The 26,437-nt window shown below is 44.8% G+C and overlaps 1 protein-coding gene across 2 annotated transcripts in view; it reads right to left on the reverse strand.

The window, feature by feature from the left end:
• Positions 1–4,548: 4,548 nt before the first annotated feature.
• The window catches only part of LOC144718610 (adenylyl cyclase-associated protein 1-like), a 37,607-nt gene continuing 15,718 nt past the window's right edge, over positions 4,549–26,437 (reverse strand). For both annotated transcript variants that reach the window (XM_078594002.1, XM_078594003.1), the window contains exons 5-13: positions 19,756–19,899; positions 19,275–19,360; positions 17,633–17,738; positions 15,058–15,238; positions 12,109–12,275; positions 11,522–11,645; positions 11,028–11,110; positions 10,135–10,275; positions 4,549–8,829 (exon numbers count right to left, since the gene is read on the reverse strand). In XM_078594002.1, coding sequence (XP_078450128.1) covers positions 8,746–8,829; positions 10,135–10,275; positions 11,028–11,110; positions 11,522–11,645; positions 12,109–12,275; positions 15,058–15,238; positions 17,633–17,738; positions 19,275–19,360; positions 19,756–19,899 — 1,116 coding nt within the window. In that variant the 3' untranslated portion in view covers positions 4,549–8,745. The remainder of the gene's footprint in view (positions 8,830–10,134; positions 10,276–11,027; positions 11,111–11,521; positions 11,646–12,108; positions 12,276–15,057; positions 15,239–17,632; positions 17,739–19,274; positions 19,361–19,755; positions 19,900–26,437) is intronic.

Here is a 26,437-nt window from a genome sequence, read left to right on the forward strand (position 1 = left end):
CAGTAGGTACACACAACAGGTACACACAGTAGGTACACACAACAGGTACACACAACAGGTACACACAGTAGGTACACACAACAGGTACACACAATAGGTACACACAGTAGGTACACACAACAGGTACACACAGTAGGTACACACAACAGGTACACACAACAGGTACACACAATAGGTACACACAACAGGTACACACAACAGGTACACACAACAGGTACACACAGTAGGTACACACAACAGGTACACACAGTAGGTACACACAGTAGGTACACACAGTAGGTACACACAACAGGTACACACAGTAGGTACACACAACAGGTACACACAGTAGGTACACACAACAGGTACACACAGTAGGTACACACAACAGGTACACACAACAGGTACACACAACAGGTACACACAACAGGTACACACAGTAGGTACACACAACAGGTACACACAGTAGGTACACACAACAGGTACACACAACAGGTACACACAACAGGTACACACAACAGGTACACACAACAGGTACACACAACAGGTACACACAACAGGTACACACAGTAGGTACACACAATAGGTACACACAACAGGTACACACAACAGGTACACACAACAGGTACACACAACAGGTACACACAACAGGTACACACAGTAGGTACACACAACAGGTACACACAGTAGGTACACACAGTAGGTACACACAACAGGTACACACAGTAGGTACACACAACAGGTACACACAGTAGGTACACACAGTAGGTACACACAGTAGGTACACACAACAGGTACACACAGTAGGTACACACAGTAGGTACACACAACAGGTACACACAACAGGTACACACAGTAGGTACACACAGTAGGTACACACAACAGGTACACACAACAGGTACACACAACAGGTACACACAACAGGTACACACAACAGGTACACACAGTAGGTACACACAGTAGGTACACACAACAGGTACACACAGTAGGTACACACAGTAGGTACACACAACAGGTACACACAACAGGTACACACAGTAGGTACACACAGTAGGTACACACAACAGGTACACACAACAGGTACACACAGTAGGTACACACAACAGGTACACACAGTAGGTACACACAACAGGTACACACAGTAGGTACACACAGTAGGTACACACAGTAGGTACACACAGTAGGTACACACAACAGGTACACACAACAGGTACACACAACAGGTACACACAACAGGTACACACAGTAGGTACACACAACAGGTACACACAGTAGGTACACACAGTAGGTACACACAACAGGTACACACAGTAGGTACACACAGTAGGTACACACAGTAGGTACACACAACAGGTACACACAGTAGGTACACACAATAGGTACACACAACAGGTACACACAACAGGTACACACAACAGGTACACACAGTAGGTACACGCGATAGGCAGCGCTTCATGTCGTGGTCAAAATCCCACGAGACGGGAACGAGTTCCCCCACAGCCCTCCCCACCCCCCGCCAGGTGCCGACCGACTTGCTCTGTGGGCTGTGGTCGCCCCGAATGAGATGAACTCGGAGGGCGATTGTCTCCCGCTCGGGAGACGGAGACGAATCGAGCGGCCAAGCTGCCTCCCTTGGGTTGCCTCGTGGCGACTGTCAGCAGCAACGTTCGCAGCGATAGCCATTGCCGCTTTTTTTTTTAAGCCGTAAGATTTGCAAAACTAGAAGAAAACCTATTCGCTTTATCTTAATTACGAGGATAATTGTATTGATTGAATTTGTAATGAGCCACGTGCTGCCTAAATAATCCCATCGGTTAACTACAAGGTAGATGCTGTTGTTGGTTTTAAATTGGAAGAATTTCAATATTGTGGAGAATTAAGGAACGCATGCAATGACAAAACATTCTAGAAATGTCGCTGATTTTGAATGTCACGATGTTGATGTAGTAACTCTGCGGTTCACAGCTGAAGCTGACGTGGCACCACAGATCAACATCGTGCGTGTTGCCCGCGGTGGGGTGAGCTTGCGAACAGCATCGGCCGTCTTCCCCCTCTTCCTGGCTCTCTATAATTGTATTTGACATCGTATGAACGTACACGGTGTTGGTGGGAGATTAAATACTAAAATGTGGCGTGCGCCTGTCTGCACGCGTTTGCGTGACACCCTGTGCACGCGTGCAAAGCAGATGTTTCAGCTCAAGAGATTTTCCAGGTGAAATGTACGAAGAAATTAAGTTAATATATATTTAAAAAAAAGAATCGTATATGCTGTTGTTGATGCTACACATACACACGTCAAATCCTTTTAAAATCACTTCAACAGAGAAATGCATGTTGGCATTGACGTTCCAACTGTAGCCTGCACACCTGCCAGGGCCTGTCACACACCATCACTTACGCATCATGTCCCTTCCTTCCACATGACGATGAGAATATTACATAAGCGGCCTCAAAACACAGAGCCATACGGCCAAACACAATGACGCCCTGCATGGCGGCCGGTCAATCCTTCTTGAAGATGCATTCCTTGGCAGCAACGCGTAGCTAATTCGATCGTGTCGAGTACAATGTAAGCATTTCACTCAGAAACCTGTTTATCAATATCGGTAGCATAGGAAAGTGCTCAGAAATAACATCAGCGATTCAACTGTCCTTCCAATGTTGCGATGAGAATGCTGCGTTAAAACTCAGATTCGTTGGAATGTTTCGTATATATATTTATTTTAAGATATATTTTCGAATAACTGTTCAACCAAATGGTGAGCATTTTGAGTTTCGGACATTGAGGTTTACAAATGTCGAGGTGGAGCACTGCAATTGCGTTCTCGCTCCACTGCTGGTAGAAGCGCCTCCACTCCAGATGCCTTCTGAGCGCCAATCTGGAGGGTGTTTGGCCTACTCTTCCACCTTGGCCAGACATCTTGAAAGAGGTGGGAACAAATCCACTTTACACCGCAAGCGACTTTCCGATCGGCCGTTATTAATATAATAAAACGTTAAAGTTGTGATCATAAAACAGCAGATACAAACATGACAAAGACTTTTGGCTTGCTTCATGCCGTCGTGTGGTGCTCTAAATGATGTTGTTAGCTCGTCACAAAAAAGGTAATTGGCATTGGCCAAACATCCCATTGCGGAATATTTACCCGCACATCACTCGATTGGGATAACGCAGCAGCAGGCGAACACATCTCTCTCTGCTGCCAAACCTTGGCACGACCCTTCTGAAAAGAGTAGAGACTCAGTGAGGATGTATTGGGTAAACAAGCGTGAGCTTAATCATAACAACAATGTTACAACCTGAAGCTCTGCTGCCCTCTCGCGGTAGGCTTGCGTATTTAGAATATATTTTGTAACCTCTCACAATTCGAGACTTCTTCCCCCAATCTATAAAATATGGCCATCACAAGATGCGCGAAAATATCTAAGCAAGGAATTAAATTAAATTGTGAGAAGTCATAGCTTTAGTTATCAAGTAGTGTCTTTTTTAATTCAGTCCTAAAGGAATGGTCTATCATTGACAATAGATGATAGATTACCAAACGCTCAGGGCTCTTCCTAGGAACCGTCAAGGACTGTAACCAGTGCAAACCTTCAGTTGGAACAGTCCGGGCCGATGTTTCTGGATTTATTTTGGCACCAGGTCGTCCCCGATATCCCGATTCATAACATTATGGGAACGTAGCGAACACATAATCTAGGATTGCTGTATTATAGATGGACATTCCTTGTGCAGTATTCTCGTGGTAGTGCCTTACGCCAACAATCCGTACTCCAAGCTAGCCTGGCAGCGTACGGAAAAATATTGAGCGATTCAAATTGGAGCAGTCCAACCGCACTTACTCATGTATGTGTGTGTATGTTGAACGTCTTTCGCACTATACGTAGCCAACCGTGCTAATCGGAGGTGCGGGGGTAGGACAACAAACTAAACACAAAATGCAGTTTCTAAAGAAATGAAATTCAAATGTAACGCCAATCCACTGCGAGTGTGTCTAGTCTGATGCAAAACGGATGAACTGTTGTGCGTTATGCATCGTAACAGCCACATATGGTAGATAGGTGGAGGCGCAGCCCTGCAATATCTCGCTCACGCCACTGCTGCTGGAAGGGCCTCCAGTCGGGGCAGCTCCAGAGGGTTCCATCTCGAGACAATCTAAATCAGTAATGGTTGCTTAGTGGCGTGGTGTACAGCAGAGGGCAGTGTAACAAACGACACTGCTATAGAGTCATCGACTCACATCCTCCGTCTATGCTCCCTGCAAACCCGCACTGACCAGCGTGGTGAAGGATGATCAAACAACCCCCACACAAAACCGTTCATGGACATGCTTCGGAGGCATACAAATTAATAAACAAAGAACCGCAACACTTGTTCAATAACAATGTTTCAACATATTCTGTGGGTCGTTCGGTAAAGTCACGTAGACAGGTTCAAAGAAAAGAACAAAAAATCTACGTCATCCTGATGACGACCGCTTGTGTTGCGATCGAAACATGTCTTTCGTGACTTTAGCGAAAGACCCAAAGAATATGAATTCCTGCAGTCACGAAAGCTTTGAGTCAAGATTATTTCAACATGTTTTATTCTCAACTGCGTACGACACAGACGTCCGTTTACGGCTTCGTTCGTCAAGCTAGTAAGACCACAATCACATTACAGGTGCAGAAGCACATCCTCCTCTACAATCTAAAACAGTTGCAATGCATCTATCGCTACCACGCGCACGACAGAAGCACTATGCATGCTAAGTGCAGAACCGCATCTCTAACAGCTTGACATTTGTGCTCTTACGTGATTTCGTATACCACAAGGACATGTAATAATATACCTTATGAATACTTGAGGCGATGTGGCTCAGTGTGAATTACAGCAGTGGCACTGACATCGCTCCCATCATTATTGACCGAGAGAGGCATTGGCAAGGTGTGGCTGGGTCTAGTGCCACGGTGGCGTCTGATGCAACACCCGAATCCACCGCTAGAGGAGGCTAGGGCGTCGTTGTGTTGGTCACCGACTATTCACGCGTTTAAGGTCTTAAGCATCTGTGCACAGGCATATACAGTTTTATTTGTGTGTTCTCGTGGGTGCCTGTTGCAAAATATATTTATTTGTAAACGTGCCTTTGAAAAATAAATGATATAACTCAACTGCATCCTACGCACACACGTGTAGGGAGTAAGTAAGGCGATCCACTTTGAACTTATAATATCAAAACTGAGACCGCCGCATGAAATCAGCTCCACTATTGTACTGAGGTCACGACTGCCTTGCCGCAAATTTGGCTGACATTAAAATATAATTGCTTGTTACAACGAACATAAACGCACGTGTCTCGGTTGGCAGTGATGTACAGAAATCAGGAAAACAAACCCTTTCAAGCATCTTCATCAGCAGTGACTTTAAACAAACATGTAGTCGTGTATGGGTCATAACCTGTACTCACTTTCCCAAGGTAATCATCCTGGCAAATCTGTCATGTGTAAGTTTTCTGCGGGCATTAGACGTGCCGGTATGTGGTAGTTGGGTAGTAATACAGCAGTAATAGTAACACTGAATACCACTTAATACAATGCATGTCCAGGCAGCTCTCCCCTCGTTGGCTCCTTGATATTCCTTTCCCCATCATGTTCCAAGTTTTTATTGACGAGGCAACCCCATTTACAGGCATGCGAATATTTCACGTGCTCTGTAGAAGAGGCATTGCCGCGAAACAGCCGACCAATGTTCATGTTGTAAAGTGGTAAGATAAACAAAACATGTTCTTGCCTGCACGCTGCACTGGAACCCGGGAATCGAGGAGTCTACGTTACTTGATCTGCTCGATGCCACGTGGTGGTCATGCCGCTTGGCAGACGCGGTGGACAACACTCGACCGGGAAGATTGCCACCCTGTGGGTCCCTCTTCCCGGCGGAGCCGAGCGGCTTGCGAGCAGCGCGAGGAACAACGGCGACGTCAAGTTGCACTCTGGCTTTTGTCGGGTACAATTGGCTCCCGAATTGAAAGCTTTCAGGAGTTCCCACGTTTCGAAGCATGTAGTGTGGTGAGCTTTTTTTAAATAACCCAAATGCGTAAGCCCTCTATGGAAGCTTGAACACACTACCCAATCGCAACGCCAAAGTTAATACGAGTACTGTTATACTGTACTGGATGTGCAAAGCACTAATCGTTCCCTTTATAAGCCCATCATGTCTAGCATATTGCAAGTTTACTCAAGTGTATCCATGCTTAATAATGAGCTTTCAGTCTTCAGTGATCATGCTGAATTCTACAAATCCTTAATCGTCTGCAAGCGATATATGGACAGGCATAACTGCATCGAGCTAAATCCTCCAGAACACAGATCTCTCCTGTGCCAACCGCCCCGAACACCGCTCCCGAGGTCCTCCCATCCTCACCACCCCAGCAGAGTTGCCCCACTCATGCCAGCCGCAGCCAACACGCACACAATGGTGGAGGAATGTCCGCAGCCGGGCACAGAGTGGCAGGCGGATATCCAATTTCGGCCAACGCAGCCCGCTGACAATCACGGGGGTGACTCAGTATTCCTCCAGCATGTCAACTTCATCTCGCGAGGCCAATCGCAGGCCATCCATGGCAAAGCCGGGGATCGCACCGAGATCGTGAAGAGCTCAGTGCGACACCGCGACGCAGCCAGCAGGCGGCGCGGGCGAGTGCGCCACCACCAAAACACGAAATGATTGATGCTCGGTACAAAACTCTCAAAAGGATAACGCCGCAATGGTCGCACGTCTAAAATGTAGCAGAGCATGCTCTGCTATGCACACGGGACTAAACAAAGCCGACGACAACGCGTTAAAATCATCACAGTAGTTGTGCGTAAACAACGCAACAAGCAAATGGACAGCTGGCGTTTTTCCAAATCGCGCTTTGCATGATGCATGAATGTGCAAGGTTGTTTGTAGTTCGTCAAACAAAAAAACTCCACTTTGTTTCAACGTTTTGCCAAAACGACTCATCAGCTGTTCTGTAGAGTAAGAGCTGACTATTGTGTTTAACAGTACACAAAGGCAATGATTAGCATACCATTTTAAAGTGTAAAGCATGTATATGCTTCAGCTGACAAACCGCATGGCTGCTGGCACAAATTGCACGATGGCAGTGATGTCGATGGTGGCCTAGAAGGAAAAAAAACCGGACTGCCAGTTTAAGACTTTTGATTATTCTACCACGATGGTTACATATGTTATACGATTATAACTATTTTGATTGATACATTAATAGTGAATCTTGAACACACCATCTCGCCTTTGATATGCATGAACGAATTACATTACCATGACATAATAATTTCTCCATCATGTTCAGCAATTTGGTTTGTAAGCTTAAAATGGGTTTGACAGCACTCTCTCCCCACGACGTGTACATCATTTATGCCAGCTCGCTCACCAAGGAGCTGCTTGTAACTTCTTTCGCACTGTACGTAGCCAACCGTGCTTGGTGTAAAAGAACCACGTACCAGGGCTGCAATGAACACGAATGGCGACATCGTGACCGGCGACTTTCGCCAACTGTGGCCTACGGCCAGACATTACGGGGGAAGTGTCGCATTCAAAGGGGGCTGATTAAGATCAGCGCTACAGTCCGGGGGATCACTTTACGACCAAAATCAAATCCCTCCCATTCCCTTCCCGAGCTACTGATAGGGCATTGCCCAAATTCGCGAGCGCTCTCCGTGCGCATCCCAGCGGAAGCTGCACTCGCCAAACGCCTCCATCCGATAGCGCTGCCTCTGTGCTCGATGCAAACTGAGAACATCCAAAAAACCCACCCTCGTCTAAGCAATACGATTTTAAATCCTCCCGATTCCCATTCAGTATTCACAAAAATCTATCGGTGGAAAGGATGAGCAATGCACGTGTTTGTTTTTTCCCGAGTAAGGTTCAATTCCATTGAATTTTCACTTGCGCATCTGTGAATAAGAATATCAAACGTTTACATTCTTAAAAGCGAGCATTTATGATAAGAACCTTTCTGTGGCCTAACAATTTTAGTTGCTCGTTTTTTTTGCCAGCTGTCAGAAATTAAATAAAAGTGATTTCAGGCGGTGCTCATCTCTCGTCTACAGCCCTGACCCAGTTGTGGAAATTACACATTCCCATGGCAGGGGTGAGTCTCTGCACGGGACTTATGTTATCGACCCTGGTGGGATGATGGGCTGAGCCAATTCCAACTGTGAGCCGCTGGCTCCGACGCTAAGCTGCCTGGCCAGCCTCTACTCGCTGTAGATGTATAGATATGTACACAACAATATCAACCATTACCATTGCAGATAATTTCCTTAAATAATTATGGCACTAAACACGTAGTCGTTAACGTAAAGTATGACCTCGCGACCATCTGTATGACACTGCAGGTGAGAGTTTTACACCGATGGATAATCGTACATTTCAGCTGCCTACTGACTTCTACAACAGCTGTGGAAAACCTCAAATTATATTCAATTACACCTGCTTACAAAGCAATGAAGGTTTAGCTTCGATGCAACTATTATAATATATGATATCATTACATAATTGAATCCTATTTGGCATCAGCCTGAGCGTTTTACTTCTTACTATATTTGCTTTACTTCGTTTAACCTGTTCAGAGTTTAAGTAATTCATGATGAATACGTTTGTGGTAGGAGCAATATTGAATGGCATGTGGTGAAAGAACATCAAATCTCCGCGACCGTGCACGCAGAGCCTGCAGAACTGTCAGCCAGGAGACGTTCCCTTGGCTGCTACAGACCCCCCCACGGCTATCCGGCAATCTCTGAGGCTTCGGTGACAAGCTTGTGACCGTTCCACACGGTCTTGAACTGCTCGGGCACTGGGAATTCTCGCTGTGGGGAAAGAGAAAATGCATTCGACAAGGTTACACTCAAAGAGGGAACTTGCGCTCCTATTCTAATAAACATTCAATGTCGTGAACGATATGGAGTGAAAACAAATTGGCTGGCTCGAGACTTGGGAATGTCAAAAAAAAGCACATTTGTAATTTGAAATAATTCAAGTTCATGAAATAAATGGTCATCGTTTGCCAAGATTAATCAACTGCTGGATGACGGCCTCCGCAAGCCTCCGACACCTCTCACAATCCTGGGATTTAGCACATCCAGCAGAGCACCAGCACGCAAACGTATTTCATCGCTCCATCTCATCAATATATTAAAAACCACGTCTAAAGATAAAATAATAAATTAAATTAAATAATAGAATACGACGTTTCGATTGCAACACAAGCAATCATCATCAGGTATAATTAAATAGCGACATAAAATCTAACCAGAAAACTATAGACAGACATATTAGCAGACAGATATTACCAAGATACATAGCGAGAGCAACACAAGTAACAGAGAGGGGTGATCGTCTCTGTGTGGTGGCCTTAAATAGACAGAGGGGGGGCGGAGGCAGAGAGGGAGGGGGGTTAGAGAAAAAATTTGCATATCAATTGGTGCTGCAAGAACGATTACACGGCAAGCAAGCCTGAAAATCAGGAGAAAGACACACTAAAATTAAATAACCTAGTAAAATATCGAAATGTAATGTAATACAACACAGAGGGTCGGTCAACACACAATTTTACTAGGTTATTTAATTTTTGTGTGTCTTTCTCCTGATTTTCAGGCTTGCTTGCCGTGTAATCGTTCTTGCAGCACCAATTGATATGCTAATTTTTTCTCTAACCCCCCTCCCTCTCTGCCTGCGCCCCCCCTCTGTCTATTTAAGGCCACCACACAGAGACGATCACCCCTCTCTGTTACTTGTGTTGCTCTCGCTATGTATCTTGGTAATATCTGTCTGCTAATATGTCTGTCTATAGTTTTCTGGTTAGATTTTATGTCGCTATTTCATTATACCTGATGATGATTGCTTGTGTTGCAATCGAAACGTCGTATTCTATTATTTAATTTAATTTATTATTTTATCTTTAGACGTGACTTAACCGAAAGAACCAAATAATAATTCCTGCAGTCACGAAAGTTCTAAAATTAAGATATTAAAAACCACACAACGGTTGGCTTTAGACTTGCTCATTGCAACAAAAACTAACGACACAGACTAACAATGTCTCCCCACCTCCTACGAACGCACCGAAGAGTACAGCGCGAGAGAAAGGAGCCGCTCATGACGGACAGACTCACGTAATCGTCGTGGTCAGGAACGAGGATGTTCATCTCGGAGGACTTGGCGCTCACGATCTCGCAATCCAGGGACTGGGGGCTCAAGAACACCTGGCAGCCGTCCGTCTTGTTGATGGAAATGGTCGGGACCTTCCCCTCCACCTGTCGTACGGCGCGGGGGGGGGAGGGTCATCGTCAAGGCTGAAGCGGAGCGCTCGCGAGGGTGACACGAGCGTGACACGCGACGCGCGGGGCGCTCGTGTTAACTTTTCGACTTTAAAAACAGAAACTGAAACATTGTGCATCACGTTCTCGCCACTAATACTTGTCAGTGGCAGATAGTGTGGAGGTCAATAGAAACTATTTGCAAAAAGACTTTGAAAAAGTCAACAAATTTCAGTTTAGCGCTTGACAAAGAAATGTAGTATTTCATAGGCAAACACAGTGGAGGATGAATTCGTTGAAATAGTTTTCTTGGACTGCCAATACATACCTATTATTTTCCTTACACATGACTCTAGGGCAAATGTAATCTCAAGTTTGATAAGACTGCACATATTTTAAACAATAGAATATTTATCGCCCAGTAATTTCAACAGACTGCAACTCAAAAGAGTGACAATCACATAACCCTGTGTTTCCAATTCTTACCAAAAGAGATTTTCTGGCTTTCAATTTGAGTGATAACCTAACAGCACGAGCCAATAATACTTTATTGCTGCACCCAATATGATGAAAGCTCAATATATAACGTGTGTAAAACAGCAAAAAAGTGCTTCATGCATATTGCACATTGTTCTTGAAATGGTCTAAAGTGATTCATTTAGCTGGGAACAAACATTACATTTGAATTCAAGAAAGTGATTACAAATGTGTAGAAATCCACGTGTGATTCCCAGGAGACATGCGAGTACCTGCAGTTGCACACTCTTGCTGTTGATGACCTCTACGATGCCAACCACGTTCTCAAAGACCAACCCCAACCTCTTGCAGTTATCTGCAACAACGAAGCAATGGTAACAAATGACTTCACAGCATGACCAATGCACACCAAAACATGGTCTTCGATGACAAGAACGCAGTATCACGACGAAGCTATCGCTTGGGATAAAGGGAATGAAACAAAATCCATTGTTGTAGTGTACTTCTAAGCTCAACATCTACGCTCGCAACCTTCACCAACCCGTATTGACCAGCGCAGCGAAGTATGGTCAAAGAACCCCCATGACCCGCACGGTGTGGGGAGGCCCTCATCCAGCAGTGGAGTGAAAAAATGTCAATCAAAGTGCGTGTAAAAAGATATGACAATACCCCTACAGTTTAATCAAGTGCACGTGCCAGCGTTGGTTAAGAGCGTTATCCCCCTAGTTCGTTTTCACGTGTTGCATTGGGCTGTTCAGGAGCTCACCGATGATGATGGAGTTGATTTTGCCTTTGATCTGCAGCATGCTGTTCACACACTGGAAGACGTACACCACCTGCTTGAGCTCCGTGTCCTCGATCAGGAGACCCTCGGCATTCTCCTGGTACTCCTGGCAAACCGCACCCGACGCTCTCGGTAAATCGCCGTTACATACGGGCACGTTAAAATGATAGATAGCTGATAGCAGCATATCAAGAGCTTGCGACATAACAAGTTAGAATCACCGCTGTGTTACATTGTGGCCGGATGCGGATACTGGCAGAGCGTTCGACTCGCAATCGGTCACGAGATTAGGAGTTCAAATCCCGGTCAGAGGTTAACTCAACCACTCGGCAAAACAAATCCACTTTCTGGGAGGTCAAGTGCGGAGGTGCGTGTCTGGTCCCTCCCACAGGAATGTGGAATTTCCACCACTGACTACTGCTGAGTATATCGACAGGCAGAGGGCAGTGCTAACCAATGCTCACCGGAGCCGAGGGGAGACGTTTCACATCGACTCCTCTCCGTTGTGCGGACAAACCGACGCTGTAGGAATCGAGTGGCACGGGGGTGCGGCGGTCGTGACGACTCACCACTCTCCACTTCTTGCCTTCTAACTCGAGCACGGGCTGCTGCTGTTTCCGAGCGGCGAGCGCCCTGTGGGGCGACGACTGTGGACTGTCCCCCCGGCTCACGCTGCCCTGCGCACGGAGGCCTGGGTTCTTGTGGGTCTTCACTTTGTCCGACACGTGCTTCAACGCTGAGAGACCGGCGAGAGTTTCAACCAAGTCAGGCTTCGTCGTCGTCGTTGTTATTATAATAACGATTGCTGTGATTATGGTTGTTAACACATTCTGTCCTCGTTCCACACTAGCTACAACTCGCAGCAACGTTTGAAAAGTCAAAATGGTCCAATATTTAAGTGATGAAAACTCAATTCATGCCTGTGTGCCAATAATCACAGGCAACAGGTAAATGTGAGCACAGTTATTAAACACGCGAGTTAACAAAACAGCAGCAGTGACACAATTGAGAAAATTGTATTGCATCCGTAGCTTAGTGCGGACAAAACATCATAGAACATTCATATTTAACGACCTGTGGTGTTTATTTAGAGATTCCTATCTGCCCAGGTGGCTGCAGAACCCCATTTGCTGTACTGCCATATCAAGGCCAGCTTGCAGGCCAGCAGCTTTGCGAGTTTTTCAAATGTACGTGATCCACACACCCTTGATTCCAAAGTGCTGGATTACCATGGCTTGCCACACGTGGGGTAGCGAGCCGTGGCTAAGACCGGCATCACACAATGATGTCCTTCTCACTGCAGACATGTGCAAAATGACACGTTGCTCCTATTAAGTCCTCGTACTTTCAATGCGGCGGTGTAGACCTTGTACAAATTATCAAAGCGAGAGGCGTTATTTTAAACATTTAAATAGTGACGCACAAAGTATTTTGTTACACGTGGCGAGTACTTTATCCCCTCCCTAGCAACGGTTTAAAGCCTCTATCAAGACGCGATCAAAACTACGGTTGACTTTTCAAACAAGTCATAAAGGGCGCGATGACGAACGGGGATGTGTCAAGTCTGACTGGGCTTAGTGGCAAGACCCACACACCCACACACATGCGCGAGTGTGTGCATTTTTTTTTACTAAGATGACTAAATATTTTAAAGACCCGCGCTCGCAGTCAACATTCCCGCCAGAAGTCAAAGAACGCGACTCCATTGTGCGTGGTGACACACGAGGGCAGCCCCGTTCACGCTGCGTGGCCACAAGCTCGCAAGGGGGCTTCAGCCACAGAGTCGTGTCATACTTTCATCAAACACAAGTCAAACATTACACAGAATAAAACAGTGATGCTTTAATTTTCATCGTAACTTTTTTTTAACTAGTTTTATGCATAAAAGAAAAACAGATTTTTTAAAAATAATCTTTAATTGACTGTCAAAAGGACACAAGACAAAAGTGATTTCCTAATTTAACACGTTGGTTCTCGTGACCAGGATTCGTAATTGTGTGTTTGGGTAAGATCACTTGAGTCTCACGCCAAATGGTGTCATATGCCCTCCACCACCCAACATGGTCAAACGTTGTCACGTGAACAGAACATTACGTCATTGGTCCCAGCCAAGCGTGTTAAAAGGAAGTGAATGTGAGTGTGATGATATTAAGTTGTCATTATCAATAGCCCTCATGATTAGTTCATATGTTAGCATGACAGAAATGTATAACTTATTGTTACATGACCCTTAACATGTGTAATTAGGTGTTTAAGCAGTATAGCATCATGATAAACAACTACAGGACCATGAAAATGTATTTTTAAGCACACACATTCTCCCTTATACACACCGCAGGTGCAATTATATAACAAACACGGACATTCAGAAATGACCTTACCTTGCCGTGCATTATGCCTGCACCTGTGTAGGCATTAACCCATTTCACAAACACAATAAACCCTAATTGCACAAGCATCGCATGCCTCCACTATCTCTGCTATCACTTCGGTACACAATCAACAAAGGTAATATTTTAATTTTAGTGTTCAGCAAATGTTCCGCGGTTGTGGCAAATTGACCTTGGAAAGTGATTGGTGTGTTGTAAGAGATGTCAGCCATCACCAGATTTCCCAAAGAACGATGTTTCGTTATATTGTTGACTTTGGTCTTTTAGGATTGACTCAATAATACTGTAAAATTAATACAAATTGATGATTTATCAATGCTTATGTGATATGCCTTGACTATGTGCGTTATACGAGTCTCAGAAACCTGCATGTACATGAATGTGAGGAAGAAACTGCATGGTAATATACCAATAAAACTCTCCAGACTGCACACGTTGTATCTGTACGCAAAAGGGAACGGATTATGTTGGAGACAAAGACAACTGCTCGCCACAATCATCGCTGCGAATACTACATTATCATATCGGTGTTCATGGGATAACAGCGGACGTTGACAAAAAAAAGAAGGAATGTCAGCGGTGAGCAATTTGACGGACACTTTTATCGTGTTTAAGTGTTTGTAAAGGGAGCAGCACTGGAGCAGGTGTTGGGCGAACTGCACTCTAAACCCAGCGACCTACGTTTGATTTCCAGTCACGGTTAACATCAGCAGTGAGCGGGCATCTCTACTAGTCCTTACCCCCTCTCCTTTACTGGCCAGCGTGGTGAAGTATGGCCAATCAACCCCCGTCACCGAAATGGCGTGGGGTGATCATCATCCAACAGTGGCTTGACAAAGAGCTACACACTATGTTTTATTTTAAGACCCTATTGAGACATCCCAGCATCGAGGCTCAGAGAGTCAGGCTGAACATCACTAACACACTTGGGATACCCTCCTGTCAAGAGACGAAACTCCCTCGAGAATTCTAAGGATTCAGCGGTAATTCTGCGGCTCAGAGTCAGACTGACGTGATGATGATAATGATGATGAACGTCCTCAGGGTTCCGTGTTAATGGCCGGGACCCACGGGTGACGCGTCGCCGGAGGCTGACGGGCGATCAGCTGTGCAAGGTGGAAGCGATACCTCTGGCAATCCCCTCGCCCTGGTTGATCTCGGCAAAGAGCGCCGAGCGGTCTCCCGTCGCGCTGTCCTGCCTCGCCAGGGACGGCAGCAGAGGGGGCGGGGGACCCGGGGGTGGAGGGGGAGGAGGGGGAGGAGGAGGCGTCGAGAGTGCACCTGAGGTTGCCTCTTCTGCTTTTGGGTTCTGCAAGAGAGAAGAGAGGAACATGCGGATTGCCTGCTGTGGGTTCACTACAGGCTACGTGGCCTACCAGGCCGCTGTAATGCATCACCGATATTACATTTCAGTGGACCGTCTGTATACAAAATGTGCAGCATTGTTGTTACTGCAGTACAAAACCATTTGTTAAGCATAATGCATATTTAATTGTTCTATACGGAGCCAAAAATACTCTATATTTTCTTTGTACAGCATACGGCACAGCTGATCCTGAATAGCAGCACTGTTATTGAAGACAATGCCTGCAGATTTGCATCGTATTAAACCAACATAAACTTACAAAGGACAACTCTCACATAATAAGCCCAGGAAATTATATATATATATAAAAAATTGGCTTTCATGAAAGCCAGGTTTTGTCAAATTACTTGCAATTTACACATGTGGCTAGGTTTTTCACAAATAATACAGGACTCCCTCAAGGGGAAGCCTAAATAAAGTAACAATATACCTTTAAAAACCCCAAGTCAAAATAGCAGTGACTCTACAGTCATTCACCGTCTATAATTCTACATTGTTCAAATAATGTTTCTTATACATGTTTGGGAGACACTACATAACTGCTAAAGTTGTATGAATACAAAGCTAACCTGTGGTAAGAAGACACTGCACTAAATGGAACTTATGAAGTTTCATAATGCGCACACGTGCAGAGTTTAGCCCTTTTAAAGCACTATAGAAGGCGTACACACACAAAAAACACACACACACTGGCAAACAGCTTAACGGCCAATTCTGGGTCAAAGAACTTCCAGTAGCTTCACGCACGGCCTTGGAAAAAACCACACGTCAGCAATCAATCACAGCGACAGAAAGAGTGGAAGGAATAATACACTAAATTGACGGCATGCCGCATCAGCGCTGTAAGGGGAGCAAATCTTTTAATGGGGAAAGGCTGTGACTGTCTGAAGTGAAAAGTATTTTTTTTTACTCATTTTGCGAAATGTCACAATTCATTATTTTCAGATAAATGCTTAACCCAAGGAGAAAAAAAAAATCTCACGATTATAAGAATACACCGATCACCGTACCTTCCGAGATCAGTTTTGACTAAAATATGTAACATCACGATTAGCAGCATGTACGTTATGTTGCCTTGACTTCCGTTTGTTACAACGCAAATATCGCAGACATGTTCTTGTTTCGCACTAAGTCTCTCTGCATTAAACTACACCTTGAATATGCGGTCACAATGATGGACATAACCTGCTCAGATAACAGCACGGAGGTACAGCGCAGAGGTTTAGTATTAAGTGCAAGCATCACATTTCAGCGATTTCAAAATTCCAGGTTGCCACCCTGCTATTCCAAGAGCTATTATTACCAATGCCCGCACGACATTACAAGCGATAGAAAAATGACAGACGTTCAGTATACGGCTATGAAAAGAACTCAAAATAATTTACGACAAATGCCAATGAAAAATAGTTTCGGCAAGCGAAGCTGCTGCTTTGTCACGCAAGCTATTTATATGAAAAGCCAAACCACCTTCGCGATGGTTTAATGACTGCGACGCTGGAGGCTGAAGTCGCTACTCAGCTGTTGCGCACGAGGGCCCCTAAGAGCAAGTGCTGAACAGCTGAGAGCCGAAAAAAAAATAATCCGCAACTGATCAACAGCTGTCCTGTCCAAACTGCCAGTTCATCCACAAAAGGGCTGAGCCCTTACACTGAATTCCTTGGTGGCCCTGTACAACGAGACCACAGTGGCAGGCCACCCGCCAGGCAGGTGGCCACTTCAGGGCCTCATGTTGGATGTCAGGGAAAAAAAACGACATTCACTCTAGTAGGATGAAAACAAAAAATGTGCTGAGAATTTTCGTCGTTTGTGTCTGTAAAAAAAGAACCTGATTTTATTTTCCTTTGATCTTTAAAACGATCTTTGCAACAGCCAAGCTGGCAGCTGTCTTTATTTTACGTTTAAAAGCAGAAAGCCTGAATAAACGCAGATATTTTATGTGGTGAATGTTCGGTCATTTTCCACGATGAGTTTTTACTTCTTCCAAATTCGAAACGGCAAGTCCGCTGCCTAAAGTGTTTTATGGTTTATTATTAATTCACCAAATTATTAAAAGCACAATTACTATTTCCCAATTTACACCTTGCCTGCCAAAAACAAATAGAAGTGTGTGTGGTGAATAATTTGACTATTAGAAAAAAACTGGGCATATTTGTAAATAAACTGACAAAATGACCATCAACCAAAAGCATCTCCATATCTTGCCAAATCCCACAAATTTTAATGAAGCTGTCCTTTTTACCAACATGACCCAGGTTGTCTGAAACTGTCCATGGCAGGCTATAGGGGGCATGCAAATACAATTAGGGGCTGGCACAAGATGAAGGATAAGAAAGGTACCGAATCTTTCCACTCGACGCCGGTAGTGTGGTACTCTCGTATGTAGGCCTGCAGCTCCTTCCAGATGCCCAGGAATGCTGTCACCCACTCCACGTGCCTCTTGTCACTACCACAAACAGCGCACACATAGCAAACTGGTGGCATCGATACAACAATATTTCACAGTAGGTTGCCAATACATTTACAAAGCATAAAGTGCACACGAATATGGCACTTACGTTTAGTAAAACAAATCTACATTATGTTATTGGCTATATTATCTTAAGAATACATACAAATTCGGTAAATTGCACACGATGTCTGGGTGTACAGTTGACATACCAATACCCGTAATTATATTTCCACTGAACTTTTACCACAAGGAATTAAAATGCTGTTGTTACTATGGATGAACTGAATATCATATTCCTTTTTAAATCAGCCTCGGGCTACTTCAATGGAGACCTGCACGAGTCCAGCTCGCCAAGACAACACGCTCTGCAACGCAGACACGAGGTGAGCCAGGGAGCGAGAGAGCAGTGGCAGAGTTTCTGCATGTGTTAACTTTGTACAGCGTGCTGTGTGTCGTGTTATTGTTAGGCTTTGAATATGAATTAATGGAAGTTTTTTTGTATCATTCTATCGTACATATAAATTCTTAAACGTGTAAACTGTAGCTTAATCAACATCTGGAAACATCAGTTTTCAAATGTTCTTTTTGTAGTCATCATGTGACAGGTATCAGTCTCAATCTATCAATCTAGATCTCAAATCTAGAATTAAGTCTCAATATATCAATCTCTCAGCGTGCAATGGCTGACAACGTTTCCCATTCAAAGGTAAGCAAGCTGAAGTGCAGGGTGCATATTGGCATCTCAGAACAATGTGTTTTAGGTGAAGCCATGAGGGGCTTGGGAGTGAAATTGGAGCAGACTGATTGCATTGATCGAGCAGCAGTTGTCCCACTGGAGGGCGCTCCAGACAAGAAGACAGCAGAGCTCAACTCCACGGTCCCAATTTGAAATAGAAGACCTACAAGCACTCTTTTGGAATCTACAGAACAATCATTGCCACCTCCTGAGAAAGAAATATGATAGGACCCTCCTGGAAGAAAGTCATGGGTAAATAAACGTACAAATAAGAATAACTTCAACGACTGAACTTTCAAATGAATTAACAAATGCCAATACCATGTTATGAAATGAAGTGCTCGTGAAGACAATATTCCAAATTATCATCCTTAGTGATTCTAACAGGAGATTATAAATTAGATATGCACATTTCTAAAATATATACAAATGTATTATTTTACTTTGCCAAACAGTAAATTTCTCATCTTGATGTTATGCTTGTATTGTCGATTTACTTCTGTGTCGATATTACAAACCACATTTGCATTCGTTTACATGGCAGGCCTGCCTTGCAAGACACTGTTGTCTCAATGAGTTCCCACCATCACCATCAACCGTGATTCATCTACTGTAGGATGTCGACTTCCACAAGGCCCTTCCCAGCTCTGAGCCCCACCATGAGGTCATATATAAAGTTGGTGCACGTACGCAGGCAACAGAAGATGCTCATGTGAGCTCTCAACCCTCATTTACAGTGACCGCAGCAGCTGTGCCGCCGTTCGAGGCGACGCGAGTGTGACGCCGCTACTCACGAGTCGCGATACTCCTTCAGGACGCGGTTTGTGTAAAACATCGCCGCATCATTCATCTCCTTTACGTAAGACGATGGCGTGGGGGCCTGCGGTCAGGACGTGGAGAAAAGTGGACAAAACAAAAGATAAATAACGCAGTCTGTGGTCGAAAGTGAACATAACGTAAACATGGTGTTGTCTAAGCTGCACCTATGAGGCACACGGTGTTTATGAAACGTAAGCAAGGAACTCGACCAAGCGCCCCATCTGCTGATGAAAGCGGACGTCAAACACGTGGGACGTTATTCGCAAGAGTTGAACGCTCGTATAGTAACTCAGCCCAAATATAACATTTAAAAATGACCCACAATAATAAAAAACTACAATTAAAATCCCATCCATTGTTATCCTATTTAATCCCAATGTGGCCTGTTGGAAGAAACGACACCGATTGTATAACAAACGACATTCATTTTAGGTGCTGCCAGGCCATCCCGCTCACCATGGTGACCCAGCCGAGTGCAGGAATGCTCTCGCTGACCGCCGACAGGTGGTTGAAGAGCACGCTGCCGCGGTTCCTCTCCCGCAGTCCCTGCACCTCCTGCACCTTCTCCGAGATGGGCTTCAAGAGCTGCATCAGGGCCATCTTGAGACAGCGAGGGTGACACAAATGTATTCGTTAATGACGGCGCAATCGCATGCAACGACGGTAATTCGTTGAGGAAAATAATGACGCCATCCCCCGAGTTGAATGCACATCACCTCTTCCCCCGCTCCCCAGTCGTGCGCGTGTCATATACACACAACATGACGTGTTCATTGCTTGCGGTGTCAGCGGCATGGCTCAGCTTCTGCAGTGGAAAAACAACCCGGCTGTGCGGTAGAAAAGGAGGGCTGTGTGTGTTTTTGAGCCGCATTGTGGCGCAGCTCTTGACGCAGAAAATGAATCCAACACGTTCACCATCCCACAGCCCGGGGAACCCCTCAGAGGCTTTGGCGCTGCAGGTTAAGAGGTGCTGATTAGTCTTTTTTATATGTAGGCAGAGAGTGCTCTTGCATTCTGCAGAAAAACGTTAACATAATAGTATATTCTTGAACAAAAATAGTCTTGAAAAAAATCTAACATCATAGATGTGAGTGCAGAAATTCGTTGTAATTACATTTTTTTATGGACATGCCTAGACTTGCCCAAGGAGGCCACGCATGGCCATGAAGGCAAACGCAAGAGGGACAGGTCACCACAATTAGCTTTCAGACTTGGGGAGGGCCTGGCAGACAAAGAGAGTTGATTCTCTGTACCACGGCTGGCTCAGGAAGGTTATAACAGCTGCCAATCCTGACATCTTGGATTTGAATATGGGTTCAGCCCCGTGTGATTAAACTAGGTTTTCGTTTCTAAGGTGTAGCAAGTTGACCGTCTCAGCTCGGCCATCAATGACTGCACAATGGTGGCTCAAGTTGGCAAACTCCAGCTCTGAGTGCACGTGGCAATCAGACATTGAAGTCTGATTGCCACGTGATGAACACTTTGCAGGGCGTGCATGGAAATGGGCACCATCTCGTGTGGATAAGAGGCTACAGAAAATCACTTTTAGTGGTTCTGAGGTCATCTTCCCGAGGCGGTTTCCTGATAGCAAGTGACGTTGCTTTGCTCACAGCGAGAGCTTGAAATGGGCAATTCTTTCTCTCTTGACACGACGCTGATAAGACAAAACGCTGTATCTTACAACAGTGCACATGCCCGTGTTTCAAGAGACGCACACACACACAGATCTTCGGGTGCATTTCATTTTGATATTTTCGTAACCTAAGCGTATTTAAAGATTGTCACGGACAACTGTTGGAAAGGTTTAAAGCACTCGGGGTTAATCTCCTGTATTTTTGTCACAGGTTGATAGAAAAGCAATGGAACGTGCCGTGCCGATATGAACGGCACTTCTGGCTGTTGCACTATCAGGAGAGATAACGGGATCACTTTGGTGCCATTAGTACTGTCACATCACACTCCCCAGAGGCAAACGGCTGATTATCTACATTTATATCCCCTTATAAGGCGAATCCTATCTCCCTTTTACGAATAAGGACACAACCCCGTATGATAAATGTCCACAAAAGGATGGCGGTTGCCAAAATATAAATAGAATCATCATATGCTCTATCTCGGAATGTTTAGGTATTACGCATTATATTTAAAGTTGTATGTATGCTGAACTTCTTTCACACCATACATTGCCATCCGTGCTTATTGGAGTCGTGAGATTGCATTCACACAAAAGCACTCGCATTGACCAATACACAGCCACCGTAGCGGTCATCGGCGGAGCTATCCGACCAGGCCACATTTGCACCCTCCTGGGGCAACTTTGTTGAGGGAGGTCATTTCTAGGGACATGTCTGCATCGACATTATAATCGTTGCCTTGACACAAAGGGTCACCTTTACACGCTCCCCGTCCACGGCAGTTGTCACGGAACACCTCCACACGCCCATGCCCTTTGTTTTAACACCGAATGCAAACGCGTGAATGTAAACCTGCTCTTTCGATTCAAAGCTCTAAGAGTATACAATACATACATAACAGGGGCCTTCAGACTGCCTGGAAGTCAAGAAAGCACCACCTGTCCCCGAGCAGTGCAGGCGAACGTCTATAGTCCAGCCCTGTGGAGGCAGCAGCAAGGGTTCGTGTATCACACAGTTGTTCTGACACTCCCTTCCCGTGGGCGTCGAGGTGCCATACTCTGACCTGCTATGCGAGAGTGGTCCAGCCAATGTGGACTCATCTCCATCTGTTTCCGTCTGTATGGGATAGAGTGTTGCCCCCTCGCACGCGTGGGTTTTATCCACGTGCTCCTGTGTCCTCCCACATGTATAGACACTCACGAATTGTCCGAAAACATCGTGATAAATAGAGGATCGTTAAGCTTGGGCAATTATTGGCATCGGCTCACCACCTCCTGGCTGCCTTACCGCTCTCTCTACAAGAGCGAGGAGCGATTATTATTATTGTAACAATGCACGGGTAATGAAAGTTTGTTTTGTTTGATTTTAAGCCAAGAAATGCTTTCAAGACTCAATGAGCTATATTTACAAGTGCTGGTGAATTAAAATAGAAACAATGACAACAGAAAGCATAAAACTCACATCACTAAATAGTTAACTGAACAAAACCAAACACATTACATTTCATCGTGCTTGGCACTCCAGGTGTCATTTTTAACTACAGCTATTATCCTTTAATTAAATCGAACAGGCATGTAGCTCACCCATGCACATCACAAGCCACCGTAGGTGGATATGCAGACAACACGCGTGAAACCAAGACCAAAACACACACAGCAGTGCTTAAAAAGCTTCTATTCACCTCAGCAGTCTTATCCTTTACAGCAACCCTCCCTTGCTTTTGAAGTTCTGAAATCTATCCCCAATGTTAAAATCACTTGAACTAAATACTTTGCCTCTGCAAAACCAGCTGAGCAAAAATAAACAACGGTGGCAAGGCCAGTCTCAAAGCAAAGAAAAGGGAGCCAAGTATTAAATCAGTCTATTTCCACCTATGCTTGAGCCCGAACTACATCATATATTGCACAGATAATGAGTCCCCGCAGCATAAGAGGTGGCACAGATATTTTTCAGGCTCCCACCACAGAGATAATGGAATCACTTCAGTGCCATTAGGACTGTCACATCACACTCCCCCAAGTAGGCAGCATGGAGAGGGGCAGGTTACACAGATGGGCACTGGAGTGCCACCAGCCACCGAGGGAAAGAGCCAAAGCCACACAGCGGGCTCCTCCAAGAGCAGACATTGAAAGATGGGTGCAGAATGAGTAACCACGACGTGACCTGGCAAAAGCATCAGGTGTGCGGGTGTCGATGGTGCCAACGATTGAACGCCGCCCATCAAGTCGCAATGTGAAGTGCACTGCGAGAGATAAAGTGCACTCATTGAGTTTACATTCATACACTGTGTGGGTCGTTTTCTGGACATATAACAATTCACCGTCCCCTCCCAACATGTGACAATTGAATGCTATAATTGATGTTTTTTAAATACATGTAATGTCTCATGTGTATTATGTGCTTTGTACATTCCATCATGCTGTCTCATTAATTCTATTTGGCCTCATGTAACATTTCCATGCAATGTGAACACACTGCACACGATAAATTCTTGCGTATACAATTCTGCCCAAGTATCATGACCATAAGAATCTATTTTCATCAATGACTTGTTACATGGATTGGTGCTGAGCATGGGAGAATAGGAGATGGGATGCATCCAACAATTGGCTTGGCTCTTGCTCAAAAGCTCTTACATCACAGGGGCTGCTGCATTTTAAACGAACATGTATTCAAAGCTATTCACATTTTTTGTAAATCTTATAATTTAGCACGGAGGTTATTCACGGCCTATCGTAATCCGAGTGTGGTGTACTGCGTTAGACTGCATGTTGAGCATTTATCCTCTCAAGCCTTTGCCACGCACTCCTGTGGGCATTTTCAGACACGTGGCCTGACCTGTGCATATCTGAAGATGTCCACAGACGTGGATGGCCAAAGCTTGAGAAAAGAAATTCTTAATACGTGGCCTAGCCCAACAGTGCACTCACTCATGGATCTCTAAACTTCACGTGGAATGTTGTATATTAATTATTTTATAACATTGATTAGTAATATATTTTATATATTTATTATTTTGGTATTTCCAATTTGAATCTACTGATTCGTCAGGATACGTCCTGTCGAGCATCTATGTGGAAGCTGGAAAAAGAGGCGAGAGTCCAGAGATAATTTAGAAAAAAAAATTTGGCCAAAAAAATCGAAAAGGCCTCTTGAGGTGAAAAACCAAAACCTTGCACTTCGTAACTGATGAAGTGTAAAAGCAAAAAGTGCAATCCATCATTTGAATTGACTTAAAGAAATACTTCATAAGCGTAAGAACATCATCCATTTGGAAAAATGGAGCGACTATTTTGAGAGCGCTACTGTCAATTGCCTAGAATAATATTGCCAGCTCGACTTTGACATGGCATCCTAACAATTCTGGCTTCTCTCCGGTCTAAGCTCCAGTAAAAACATCGTCGGCAGCTATTGGTGCTCACAAAGCGGTGCTAACTCTCACGCGGGCCACTGCCCCGCAGCCCGGGCCGTTCCACGACTCTCGTCCCAGAGAAACAGTTTTCTCTACGGGGCCAGCAATGATCTCAGCGTGTTGGCACAGCCCATTGTCTCCCTGTTACACTCGCCGGTTGGCATTTAAATATCCTCTGGCCCAACAAGCACTTTTTCTTGCAGAAAAAAAGATTAAACCTTTCCGGACTAAAAAAAGAAAGGGAGGGGGGGGGACGGTGGGGGGTATTGTGGTGCCAGAGGAGTTGGCGTTGGGTGCGCGAGACAAAGTCGTCGCCGCTCGCGGGCACGCCGAATTTCGCCTGCGTCCGAGCGTGCGGGCACGCGCAGGTGAACTCGTTTAGCCCCGCCGAGGAGTGTGCACAGGCGACGCAGGGCCCCGTTCTGCTTTTCAATACGCAACGAGAGAATACCTGACTGTTGCATATTGTTTTACTGCAGGCGAGCGATAGGTCTAAATTAATTAATGAAATCTTGTGGTACAATGAAGCGACCCGTGGCTTATTTGTGCAGGCCCGGATGGTTCGTCCAGCTGCGCTCAGCCGTGGCCTTTTCTCCTCTTGAGCAAACACGTCCTTCCTGCCGTTGCATCAACAGTTGACACAATAGACCGATGGGCTCAAGTGATTAAGAAAAAAAATGTTTAGAAAAGGTAACAACCCTCACGCTGGACTTTACCGTATTTCTATTTGGGGTATAGAGCTCGATAACCTATACATTGCTGCCATGCATCATCTCTTTATATGTATCGCTTTAGATGTATCGCTTTCAGGTTCAAGGCCATGGTGCATTGTACATGTGGCTAAAATCAGTGTAGTTTGATGAGGAAATTATACACAATCCGGTACCGATACTGACCTGAACAGTATTCTTAATGTTCACATACTGTGTGGTATATAGTACCCCTGTCAGCGCAGGGTCGTGACCAACATGAGTTCGTCGAAATGGCCTTGAGCAAACAACATCAGGCACACCCATTTTTTTGTTATGCACACGCGTTTGTAACTGTGCATTCAGTTCCATGGTGTGTAGGTGTGAATCCATCTTCAAGGGACCTTTCATCAATTAAACCTCCACAATCGTGTTGGTGAGAAGGGGACTACACATGTCCAAGACTTAACAGAAAATATATCTTTAAAAAATGATGGATGTGCTCAAAAAATGTGCCGTGTTTGCCAAGCTGTGGCATCCAAAGAGTATGGCAGCATTAATTACCTGCTCAATCCATCAGAAAGCAAGTTGGCCTTGACTCCAACAAAACACAAAGGGGAACGTTTTCTTGGTGGTTGCAAGGAGGTTCAATTGAAAGGGAAAGTGGGACACGGTGGATGGACAGGTAAACAACGCTCGGCTCAATTGCGTTTGTCGTTTGCTGGCATTGTGCAGGCCGGATTCAGCAGCGCCGCCGACATTGCGATGCATTCCGTGGCACAGTCATGGAAAGGTGGCGTGCTACAGAGGGACAGCTTGAAAAGACCAATTAACCCTTTGAAGGGCACAAGTGGCTTAATGCCAGAGTGGCTGTAATGGTAAGCTGACAAAGCAAATTTAAGACATTCCTTTCCCATGCTAAAGAAGAGTATCATTTAATCGAGTCCACTGTCATAAGCATCAGCTGCCCATTGGTTAAAAAGAATTATAGTACCTGTGAGCAAAGGGAATGTAACTTCTCATTTCTGAATTCATGCATTTAAAAAAAATATTAAATATATATAAATTGTACGGCCAGGTTGCAAACCATTTTCATACAAGAACCTCCTTCGAAAGCTTTTGTTGTATACATGGATCATTTTTAGACCGTATTTTGTAAAATTATACTTTCATAATAAATTAAATTCTGAAACTGGATAAGTATACTTTTTTCACAATGACCTGTTAATCTAAAAAACACCCACAAAAACACACTCCATCCCAAGTGACTCCCCCCTTCTTACACGGTGCATACACTTGTACAATACTCACCCAATGCAGTTAATAACCTCATTTTTTTTTAAATGTATAGATGTAAGCATTAATATAATACAACTCGTATATTTATTTCTAGAAATATAACA

Source organism: Lampetra planeri, chromosome 5, assembly GCF_965212315.1.
Source record: "Lampetra planeri chromosome 5, kcLamPlan1.2.h2, whole genome shotgun sequence".
NCBI classification, from domain to species: Eukaryota; Metazoa; Chordata; class Hyperoartia; order Petromyzontiformes; family Petromyzontidae; genus Lampetra; species Lampetra planeri.